Genomic DNA, 12,390 nt, shown 5'->3' on the forward strand with positions numbered 1-12,390 from the left:
CAATTCCCAGGGGTTTTGCTGTGTTTTTGCGGCTTGTGCCTAACCACATTCCTTCAGTTTTACTTTTATTTATTTCTAGGCCAGAACATTCTTGAAAGTTTGACAAAAGTTTGAATAAATTTGTTGCAGATTTCGTGTCAGAAACAAAGACAGTTGTATCATCAGCGTACCGGGACAATTTAAATTCTTTGTCATGAATTTTTATTCCTTTGATGGTGTTGTCATTTCTAATGGCGTTAGCTAAAACTTCCATGCATAGAACAAAGAGAGAGCCTGAGAGCGGACAACCTTGACGGACACCCCTTTTGAGTTTGAAAAACTCAGATGCGAATCCATTGTTAACAAAACAGCTGGAGCAATCAGTGTAAAAAGTTCTAATCCACTTTTGAATGCATGGGCCAAAGTTAAAAGCTTGCAGTGCCCTGAAGAGGAAGTTCCAATCCACCGTATCGAATGCTTTTTTAAAATCAATAAAAATGGCCAAACCAGGTATACTTTCTAGTTCTGTTACCTTCATGATGTCTGTGATTAGCCTTATATTTTGACCGATGTACCGGCCTTTGACATATCCGGTTTGGTCTTCATTGACAATGATTGGAAGAACACTTGAAATCCTGTGTGCTATAACTTTGGTAGCGATTTTGTAATCAACATTTAGTAAGCTTAAGGGTCTCCAGTTTTCAAGGAATGACTTGTCTTTCCTTTTTTTTGGTATCACCTTGATAATGCCCTGTTTTTGCGTTATGTTCAGTTGTCCATGTTCATATGCGTAGTTGAGACTTTGTACCATTTCTTCTCCTAGCAAAGACCAGAACCGCAAATAAAATTCTACAGAAAGGCCATCTGTTCCTGGGGTTTTATTTTTGGAAGACTGTTTTAATATGAGAAAGCACTCCTCGTTGAGAAGCGGACGCTCAAGTTCCTCTTGTTGAGTTGCATCGAGTTTAGCAATATTTGAATTTTCTATATTCAGAAAATATTTAGTGTTTTTTTCGCCATTTTCATGCCAGCGTGTCCTGCTTCTTATTATAGCACCTTTTGTTCTGTATTCAGCTATCGCATTATATTCTGCTCTGAGACGGTAAAATTTTGATATGTTTTCTTTTGTTCTGTCAGTCTTAAGCTGGTTCATCAAATGATCAATTTGTTGTTGGAGGTGCTTTTTGGTATTCCGGCGTTCCCTGTTTTTTCGTTTTGTATATTGAACACAGAAACCTCTCACCTCCATTTTAATCATGTCCCAGTATAGGTCTTTGTCATCCAAATAATCGTGTTTTGTTTTGAACTCCGGTATTTTACTCGATAGATCCTGTACAAACCTTTCATCACTTAAAAGAGAGTTATTTATCTTCCAAAAACCTGGACCTCGTTGAACATACTCTTTTGATTGCAGGTGAAGAGTTATTGCAGAATGATCTGATATTGTTGAGGTGACGATTCCGGAATCTGTCGCAAGCGCTGACAATTCTTTTGAAACCAGCCAATAATCTAGCCTGCATTGCACTTTCAATGAGTTATTGCACCATGTGTATTGTGATGTTCTGGGGTGTTGTGATCTCCACACATCTTGGAGGTCAAAATTCGTGCACAAGTTTTTGATTTTGCTAATTACTGTCTTTTTTCTCTCAGTTGAAGTTCCGCCAATTTTATCCAAAGGTGCTAGAGCACAATTGAAATCGCCTCCTAGAACAATTTGCATATCAGCGTGCCTCCTGAGACTGTCACTGAGCTTTGAGAAGAATGTAATTTGACTGTTATTGTCATCTGGGCTGTAAATGTTACAAAACAAAAATGTAGTCTCAAATATGGAAGCTTCTAGTAGTAAATATCTCCCGTTTTTGTCAGCTTCAGAGCTCCCTATGCGTACATCCAGTTTGGGGTTGAAGAGAATTGCAACACCTTTTGAATGATTTGTTCCGTGACTGTAAATGATGTTCCCTCCCCATTCAGAATTCCATATCGCTTCAACAGTTTGTGTTGGGTAAGTTTCTTGTAGGAATATTACGTCAAATTTATAATTATGAAGCCACCTAAACAACTGTTGTCTTTTTCGTGCTTGGTTTAAACCTCTGGCATTAAGTGAGCAAAAAGATGCTTTAAACAGGGTTGTCATATTCAAATCTTAATAAATTGGTTTGAATAAAATTGGAGAATTTTTTGTGGTGATGACAAAGCCACCGGTGTAACTAGCATTAGAATTTGGGTATATAAATTATTATAAAATCTTCTGTAGTTGGCTGTAAGACGAAATCTTTTAAACGTAATTGGGTACTCGTTCTTGATATGTAAACGAAAATCAACACTGAAAAATAAAACCAACCTAAACACAAATAAATGAAAAGGTGCCAGCATAAATTTATCAAATTTGTACAGTTAAAGCCGCGAAAATTTAGGAAATTCTAGGGCAAAGCAATCAACGACGGCAAAGTTAGAGTCTGGCACTTTTGACTACTTTACTAACAATTAGCAAAGGAGGCAAGGGAGTCTCAAGTATGCATATGACCTAAATGTAAACAACTCCCTTGAAAATGTGACAGCTTACCATGCAAGATGGATTCCCGAAGCTGTCTTGTGATTTAAATAAGATCAGATAGCGATTTTATGAAGACAAAACTTTTGCATAGAAAGGAAACTTCTCAGTTTCAGGTCCACGGTAAATTTGACCATTAATTACAAGTCTGTCCACGTTGAACGAGGCTGAAGCCTTTTCCCTCTTGGCCTTTCTTAGCACTGGTAGTAGCGCTTTCCTCATTTCATTTATTTCCTTGGGATAGTCATCTGCAACGCCCATCTTTAACTCAGGGTCGATATTCTTCACGTGCTTAAATATACGGCCCTTATCTTTGTAAAAACTCAGCTTGGCTATAATAGGTCTTGGTCTATTCGTTGGTGTCCTTGCTGAACGTTTAGTTGGCATGCAGTGTACTCTTTCGAATTTTAAATTCACCACGTCTTCCTTCGGCATTTTGAGCTCGCTGACAAGAAGAAGTTTTACGATCCTCCCTGTTTCGTACGGGTTACTTTCAGCTTCTGCTTCTCGCACTCCAAAGAATTTAATGTTACTTCGCCTTGACTGAGCTTCAATTTTAATGTTGCGTATGGTCTGCATCTGGAGATCTTGCTGGACATATTGCAACATGTCTCTGGAGTTATTTAGTTCAGCTCTCATTTCATTCTGGTTGTTTCGCAAATCGTTTACTTCGTCTATTGCTCATTGTAATGATTTCTTTAGCTCTGTATTTTCTTCCTTTAGCTTTGCTAGCTGGGTCTTAAGGTCTTCAATTAGAGGACAAAGAGTCAACAGCTTGTCAAGCTTCTGATTAATTTCTTCAAAGCGAACAGCACTTGTCTGGTCGTCGTCTTGGTCAACTTGGTCGCCATGTTGATCGCAAATCATGTCAGAATCGTTAGTTTCTTCGTCCGTTTTGGAGCTGCTTCCTCTTTGACATTTCCTACTTCTTCCTCTTTTGGGCTCATTAGGTTTTCCACCATCTTCAGGCATTTCAATGATTAGCTTCGGGAACGTGGTCACTTGTTACTCCGCCATTTCGAGGAGCAACGAAAAACACGTCCGACCACTAGCACGTTATGCTAATCTCACTTTATAACTGTAACACTGCTTCACGTAATAAGGGATACATTTGTTAAGTCCGTTTTAAATTTGTCTGCAGTGTTTTGATTTACATGTATTCAGGGAAACCTTTGGTTCAGACAATCTTGCAACCTAAGGGACAATATCCTCGCTTCTAAGCCATAATTACCATCTTTACATTTGGTTGAGTCTTCTTACTGCTTATTCCTTACAACTTCGAACTCTTTTGAGGTCTGTTTTAGTTCCAAGTACAAATTTTTACCCTCTATTAGAAAACCTCAGCACAATGCCATGTTTTTTATGAATGATACAATCCAAAAATAACTTTCTATTACTGCTAGAATACGAAAAACCCCAAACGCAAGAAACACCTAAAAAAATCTCTGGGGAGTGGGAACGAGGCGATTTCTTAGAATTTTCAAAGGGCCACTTGCCTCAACTACCATGTGAGGTACATGTATGCTCCCTCACCCACCCTTACACGAAGTTTACACACGAACAAAGTTATTACATTTGTTGTGTCATATTGTGTCAAGCTAACAAAAATACTAACATCTGATATCAAACTAGGGGATATAATTCATGGTAGGGCACATTATATAGTTTGCTTTTATTTACCGCTGTTTGCTTGGAGTTAGCATTTATATACTGTGTTTGCTTGTGGTTAGCATTTATTTACTGCTGTTTGCTTGCGGTTAGCATTTATTTACTGCTGTTTGCTTGCAGTTAGCATTTAAGGGGTGAAGGGGAAGGCGACTAAATGTGTCCTACCATGAATTATATGCCCAAACTTATGCATACCTGAAGTAACTTTCCAAATATGCTAACTTTAATAGTGCTCCATCCTTCGGAATTCGGACTAAAAAGCACACAGAATATGATAATACCAACCTCTGTTTTTCCAAAGCTAGCAGAATAACATGGAATCGAGGCCACACTATCAAAAAAGAAATAGCATAAGCATAGTATATACATGTAATTATAATCCATTACACATAGGGAGCTTAAGCAAACAATGCTAATGACAGCAACAAGAACGTCACCAAACAAAAGGTTTAATGAGCAGAAATATAGCTGTGCACGTGCTTTATAAATCTCTGTACTTTTCTTTGCCATCCTTTGCAAAATGATGACGTGCCAAGTTCTGCATAGTCTGGGGAATGTGAATGATGACGGCAATTTTTTGTAATTTCCGTTTGGAATTGAAGTCTGTCATTACATATCATGCCTAAGCATGTTTTTAGGACCAAACATGTATGTGTACTGAGCACATTTACACAACTGTAAAAGGCAAAGGTAACTTCTTAATTCATTTTTGATAAGGCGTTGGCCTCGGCGTCGCTACCATCATTGCTTAATTAAGCTTAAGAGAAGGAATAGCTATGAAAGGTACTGTTATTGGAGACTGACACTTCCTTATCAGGGCCAAGGGAATTTTTAAGTCAGTGGTGTCAAGTCTCTTGGTCCTTGAAACTGATTGGCCAGTTTTGTCACCATGTTATTGGCTGCAAGACTTGTGTAAAGTCTCTAAGCCGTTTAGTCACGGCACCCCAATTTTGTTGTGCCTTCACGATTTTTTGTCCATTGTTTTCCGTTTTTCAATTATTCTGTGTATATTATTTTGTTATTCTTATTAGTTTCGCAAGTTATTTTCGATTACGTAACGTTACATATTTTCGTGTACATTTTTTCATCTGCTGTTTCTGTTGTTTGGTATAGCTTCTTCTGCCACTAGTTTTCTAGTTTCCATTGTCATTATGTGTTAGTTGTCGTAGTCGCCACACAAATCTTGTAAGTTTCGTTATTTTTCCATCATTTTTGCTTGCTTTATTTGTATTTTGTTTTTGTAGTGACTAGAATTTTCTTTGCATTTGGCTTTCACGTCTCTCCGCGACCCCTGGGGATTATGTAACCTATTCCTTACTACTTAAAAGATCATCATTATGCATAGTTTTGTATTCATTTTCGCCAGTGCTTGTTAGCGGCTGGCAGATAAGTTTTGCTGGTTTCTACCGCATTTTTCTTGGCTGCATCTCACTGTTGTGAGCTTTGAAGTATTATTGTAGAATTTATCCTGTTGGACAGTCACCACAGTTTTGTAAGTTTATTTTTGCTCCTTTGTCAGTTTTTTGTAGTTATATTTTTGTACTTAGGTGTATTTGTCTCATTTATTTTTTAAGTTGAATCACACCCACCATCACATTTATTTTCTCTCACGCTTACATGCGCATCATGATTAGAACTTGTACATTTGAACTGTGACGTCGATATCTGTAGCGTTTACTAGCCCTACAGTTTTGGTTTCCTGCTCTGTATATTTAGCTGGTTTATGTGCGTTTGTTTTCAGCAAATCGCTAGTAAAAGTGCAAACTTCTTTGATGTGTGGATTTCGATTACATTTCATTCGAAGATTTGTGCAATTTCGTTATGGATGTGTTTGGAAGTCATGGTAGGAGGAGAGTCCATTTTACAGAAGCGGTGGATTGACAAAGTACAATCTCATTCTAGAGCTCATGTGGGAACAGAGATCTGACTGGAAGATTCCGTAAGCGCAATTGGTTTTCTTTGAAGTCACAACTAGACAAGTGTATCTATTAAGCAGTTAAAGGCCAAGGAAGCTTTGGCATGCCTTAAAATGGAGCAATTGAAGGGAAAACAATGCCTTTAGAGAAAAGAAGAGGAAATGAAAATGGAACGTCAATTTCTAGAAGCTAAATATGAACTTAAGCAGGCAGCTGCTCAAGCAAAGATCCTTGAAGAAGATTATTCTGCCTTTGGTGGAGCAGTACCGAACATTTTCAAACAACATGGTTTATGTGCTGGAGGAGTTAGTTCAAAACGCGATGTTGAGCCCAAAGTTTAAGATGTCAAAGCTCACATTGAAAAGACTAAAGTTGAACGCGGTTCAAGGCTCAACCCTCGTGCGAAGGAGTTTACATACCCCGTAGTCATGCCGGATAGTGAACCCTCTCCTACAGATTCAGTAGACAACGATTTTGCCATCGTTGAAGATGTGCTAGATAAGCTGGGCTCGATGATAAGGCAAGGATTTGCGTGGCCCAAACCAGACCTCTCCATATTTGATGGCAACCCTATGGAGTATTGGAGTTTTTTCCAGTCATTTGAGAATAGTGTTGAACAAAATGCAATAAATGAAGGCAAGAAGTTCATGTATTGTACAAAGGTTGCCATTTCATATTCATACTAAGTTCGTTGAAGTGGCAGACGCTATTCAACAATCTGGTAAGAGACTAAACATTAAGGACATTAAGGCAAGGCCAGCAAATAATCCAGTATTTGCAAGCGTTATGGACGTTACACCTGACAGTAAATGGAGTGGCACTAAACCAAAGCCAAGTTTAAAATTGAGTGACCCATTGTTCACCCATATCACTGCACTTAACACCCAAGGAACCATGTCAGGCAAACAAGGCAACCAGTCAAGGTGTGGTTCACGGAGTGTACATTTAAATGAGAAGATCTGTGCTTGCCCAGCCTGGACAATCGAGCACTACCCTAGCCGGAAGTGGGAAAGTATGCCTCAGGATAGAGCTGGTCAAGGTTCATAGTCAGAACTCAAACAAGGAACTGTTGACCTATGCCCTCCTTGATACTGGATCAGATGTCTCCTTGTGTGCTAAAGGCCTGGCAGAACAGCTGGGGATTTAAGAAGTACAGAGAATGTTCTACTTAACAATGCAAGAGAAGCAAGATAGTCCTAAGTTTGGTCAAGAGTTAAGCTTAACAGTTGAAGCCACTGACGGGTCAGACAAGTTAGAAATCCAGAGATTGTGGACTGTTGAAAAGGCAAACACCTCGAGCCACAGCATTCCAACCAACCAAGACATTAGCAGACGGCCTCATTTGCAAGACATCAATTTGCCAAGCATCGATGAGACTAAGGTCAACCTGATCATTGGATGCAATGTCCCAGAGGCCTTCTGGGTACTAATAGAAAGGCGTGGCAACAAATTCATTCATTCACTGCTGGAAGACAGACAATGCTGGTGTGATTCCTGATTGAAAGGTTTCCATGTCCATTGAAGACGAAAGGGCTTTAGCAGTAAAGGAGAGTTCAGTCAAGTTGGTTGATGGCCACTATCAACTGGCTCTTCCATGGAGGAAGCCAGCACCTAAACTTCCCAACAATCGGATCATGGCAGAACGAAGACTACAGCTGTTGAAGAAGATATTCCTGCAAGATTCTGAGCTGTTTGAAAAATACAAAGCAACCATTGGAGATTACATGATCAAGGGGCATGCAAAGAGAGTTCCAGAAGACGAGCTCGTCATCGATGATAAACCACTGTGGTATTTCCCCCATCACCCTGTGTTTAACTCCAACAAACCTGGAAAAATGAGAATGGTCTTTGATTTCACTACAAAGTTTAGAGGGATGTCTTTGAACGACCAACTCCTCAGTGGACCAGACCTGACTAACAGTATTGTGGGTGTGTTAACAAGATCAAGAACCAGTTTACTACTGCATGGAGGTTCACTTAATTGGCGCCACCTCATCCCCAGCTTGTTCCAACTTTGCTCTCAAGAAGGCAACAGAAGATAACATTGGCGAATTTGACGAAGAAGTTATGAAGACTGTAAAGAAGAACGTTTATGTGGATGACTGCCTTAAGGACAGTGCCTACTAAATACAAAGGTTTTTGCACCAGGTTAGGACCACGTGGAAAAAGTAGATCTTTACAAGGGCTATTGGAATCTACAAAGAAAAATTAGGGTAGCCATGCATGTTTTCAAGATAATTAGTCTTGAATCTCAACAAAAATGCTGACCTAAATGCTCCTTGGATACAGATTCCTTTATTAATGCTCTGTGTAGATTCACCAGTCTTAGGGGAAACCCATCATTTTTTGCTTGCTTTATTTGTATTTCATTTTGGTTTCGTGCTCTGTATATTTAGCTTGCTTTCATGTGTTTGTTTTCAGCAAATCGCTAGTAAAAGTGCAAATCTCTTAGATGTGTGGATTTTGATGACAAACAGTTATAAGGATATCTTTTTAATTCTATCATGCAGGGCTGTCATTAAGTTTTCATTGAGCTGCTGAATTGATCTTAGAGCAATTTTCACTTGGGTATCGCTCTGGTTTTCCATTACCATTACCATTAAAAAGCTTGTGCCACTCTGTCATCCAATCAGAAGCTTAACCAAAACTAATTCTTGTTGACGATATAAGGAGTAATGTCATGTCATTGTGTATTTGAAGTGCTACATGTATAACTCACTGAAAGGTAGGGATTTACCATTATTTGTCATAGTTTTAACTGGTTGGACTTTTCATTGTTTTGCGTGGTCCTTTTAAACTAGTCTGTTCATTTTGATTTTTATAAAATTGACTTAAAGCAGACCACCAAGCAAGCGGTTAAAGTCTATATTTAATGAAAGAATAACAGAGCATGGATATTTTCTGGAGCCACACAATGTCAATTTTCCCTGATGCAAAATGAAATTCCCTAACTTTTACCTGACAATTTTGCTGGCCTGTGGCAACCTTGAATTTATGATCAGAATTGCTAGAGGGTGATTAGGATCCAAGATCTCAGGATCCTAATGGTTTAACCATTGATCATGGATTTCATACTGCAGTTAATAAAAATATTTGTAAAAAACCTTGCTGATTACAAGAACATGCTTAGCGAAGCACTCAGCCATGTATTCTGCAAGTTTAATTATCTTATATCAAAGTTTTTCCTACAAATACAACTGTCTGTACTTTGAGAAACTGTGAGGTGATTCCACCCCATGGACATACACAAAATCAAGAGATTTCCTTCAAGCTAAGCTTGACGGTGAAATGAATGCTCATTTTCTTTTAAACAAGTATTGCAACCTATATTTTTTTATTACATAATTTTGGTGTACAAATTATTCTGTTACAGTTTAAAAATTGAGAAAAGAATTGTTCAGAAGGAAAAAAGGTTATTGGCTAAAAGCATACACAAAACTACAGTACAGCCCAAAAATAATACACACGCAAGAAGTGGCACAAAAAGTTCTTGCGCTGCAAGAACATGCAAGCCACCGCAAGAAGTGAAAATGCAGTGTTTTGCAGTTTACCCTCAAGAACTATGGAGACAAAAGAAGCTGAATATCTAGGCAGAGGAAGCCGCAAGAAGTTATGATTCTAAGCAAAAGCCACAAGGAACACAAGAAGCTGTTGAGTCCAGTCATACTAAGTTTTCAAATACCGCGACGACTTTAATGCTTTGTTTTTACCAATACTCTTCAATAATTATAGACATCTGCTTACAACAAGCACTTCCAGCCGAGAACCACAGCTACTATAAAAAAGTCAACTTGAGCAACTGGTATCGCCAGCTTTTTTGCCAACAAAATGTAGCCATATCAGTTGTGAAGGGCACATGCATACCAGCAGTTACTAAATACTCCTCTATTAGAATCTTGATCATTTACTAGGTGCATTCCTCTTTTCTTTTCTCAAAATAAACATTCAACTGCAAGTGGTTCAATTAACCCTTTACCCTGAAGATGAAGGGCATTTTTTCCCAAATTGGCAAATGACACTCTGCCTGTGTACAATATGCCACTCGAAAGCCACTGATCCGCTTAGTTAAGGATTGACATCGGCAGCTTTGAAGGAGGTAGACATTTTGAGAGAAAGTCCTTTACAATGCAAAAATGAATGACTTTAATAATGTATCAACCTTCTACTATACTAGGTATACCCCTAAAGTATAGCTTATTTAGTGGCTCTTAGTGCATTAGCTTGATATGAAACAAGTCTTGCATTCCATTTGCATCCTAAAAAAGGAACTAAAAACTTGTGGGGCTGGTCAACCATGTCTTAGATAGGAGGGGATCACAATGTTATGACTTCAATGAGCAGATGTTCACAAAACAATTTTCGTGGCAAAAATACATAGAAATCTATCAAATATTCACGAAGTTATGATGTTGTGTGCCAGTCTGCCATACAGAAAAAGATGGCATTACGAACGCGGGAGTCTGGGTAAATCGACCGAATCAGCTCAAGGTAATGTCAACAAACATGGCCGCCGGTCAAGAGGGTCAGCGCATAGCGCTTAATGAAAATGACATTTACGGGACTAAATTAATAAAAGAGATTGACCTTTTAACTAAGACGGAAGCTATAAGATGGTTGAAGTGTAGGAGTTGTCGTAATTTAAGCAACCTGACCTTGAAAGAGCTGAAAAACAAGTAAGTTTTCAAGTCGCTTGGCAACATTGTTTCACTGTTGTAACTTCGATGATTTGAATTTGACAAAGTTCTTGTTTGTGGCCATAGAGAATTCAGGTATACATCGAATTTGGCTGGGACAAGACGCTACTTATGGACTGGGAAGGTAAAGTGTCTCAACAGAGAAAACATGAGGCCCAAAGTAAGTTCAAGAAACTGGCGCAAAGTTTACTCAATGGTGAGGGAATCCCCACGGACAACTGGGCAACCTCTTTACAAATGTCCCCACATTAACACACAGTTGTTGAAGATTTCCTTAGACAGACCAGCAACAAAAGGCACATCACAGAGGGGTATGCATTCTCAAAAACCAAAAAATTTGAGATGTCAGGAAAACCAAAAAGACTTAACTTGCTGCCTGGTCATGACATGTTTTTGTTGGAGGGACACACCAGGCCAGCCATGAAGCAAGCCAAAAGTATTTCCACAGAAAAAGGTATTTATTCTTGTTCCCTTCTACTAAGCAAGGAGACCGGAAAAATTATTGCCACTAAGGATAAGTCTTGTGCTGCTGGAAAACGTGGTTTTTGTAAACACATCACGGCTCTGGCTTACAAGCTTGTGGAAGCGAATGATACCGGTTTCGCCCCATGGCAAGTTCGCCCCCATCGAGTTCACCCCCACTATAAAATTTCTATTTTGAGTTCGCCCCAAAATTTTGTGTCCGTGTTAACATAGTTGTCATCGAGTTATTAAACATTTTCAAAGAACTATTTCAGTCTATGTATGTTTATGTCATCTCGCCATCAGGAAGTCTTGCCACCAATAAACTCCCAGTCGCCACCAAGCAAAGTTTCCTCACCACCAGTAATCTAATAAGGCAGTGGATAAAAGAACGAGGAATAATCTCTATATGCAACTCAATCTGGTTGGGGTGAACTCGATCAAGTTGAGTCGATGTGGGGGCGAACTAGGTGGGGGCGAACTCGCCATGGGGTGAAACCAGCAGCTACTGTCGAAGCTAAAATGTCTGGGGTCACAGAACTGCCAAAGCCAATCAGCTGCATGGATGTACGCAAGCAGTGGGGGCTGCCGACGATAAAAGCTCAACAAGACCCAGAAAAAGAAGCAATGAAACAGAATCCATTACATGAAATTGTATGTGAGAAGCACATCCTCACTGGAGATAATTTGGGGGCAGAAAACGCAAACTACCCTCAGAAATAAATTGCAACTACAACTCAAGACCCAAGGGTGAACCTGTAGTAGACCAAAAGCGTGTTGATACACTGTGCGAAGAACTTTTAAAATCTAATTACCAACACTTTGTTTGCAAGTTCCTGTCAAACCATCCTGAAGAAAGCTGTAGTGCTGGGCCACCAAAAGTGTCATCTGATAAAGAGAACATGCCCACTCCTATTGCGTCCCCACTGCAGAGATCTGAGGGCTGGTTTCGCAAGCGAATCAGAAAAGTGACATTTTCAAAAGCACCGGCTTTGATTGCGCTACAGGGAAGAGAACAGTTTGTAGAAACATGGAACTGTATTGTGAGCAAAAAAGAACTACCTAAGAACATCAGAAATTTTCAAAGATGGATCAAGTTCGAACCTTCTGCTGTTGAGTG

At 39.3% G+C, this 12,390-nt stretch overlaps 1 protein-coding gene across 1 annotated transcript in view; it reads right to left on the reverse strand.

Annotated features, from left to right (window-relative positions):
- Positions 1 to 12,390, reverse strand: part of LOC110065443 (uncharacterized) — a 425,702-nt gene that overhangs the window by 278,433 nt on the left and 134,879 nt on the right. Inside the window, exon 11 of the mRNA XM_089279275.1 lies at positions 4,484 to 4,529. Within this exon, the coding sequence (XP_089135401.1) occupies positions 4,484 to 4,529 (46 nt within the window). The remainder of the gene's footprint in view (positions 1 to 4,483; positions 4,530 to 12,390) is intronic.

Source organism: Orbicella faveolata, unplaced genomic scaffold (assembly GCF_042242905.1).
Source record: "Orbicella faveolata isolate gen_17 unplaced genomic scaffold, um_ofav_v1 contig_47, whole genome shotgun sequence".
NCBI lineage: Eukaryota > Metazoa > Cnidaria > Anthozoa > Scleractinia > Merulinidae > Orbicella > Orbicella faveolata.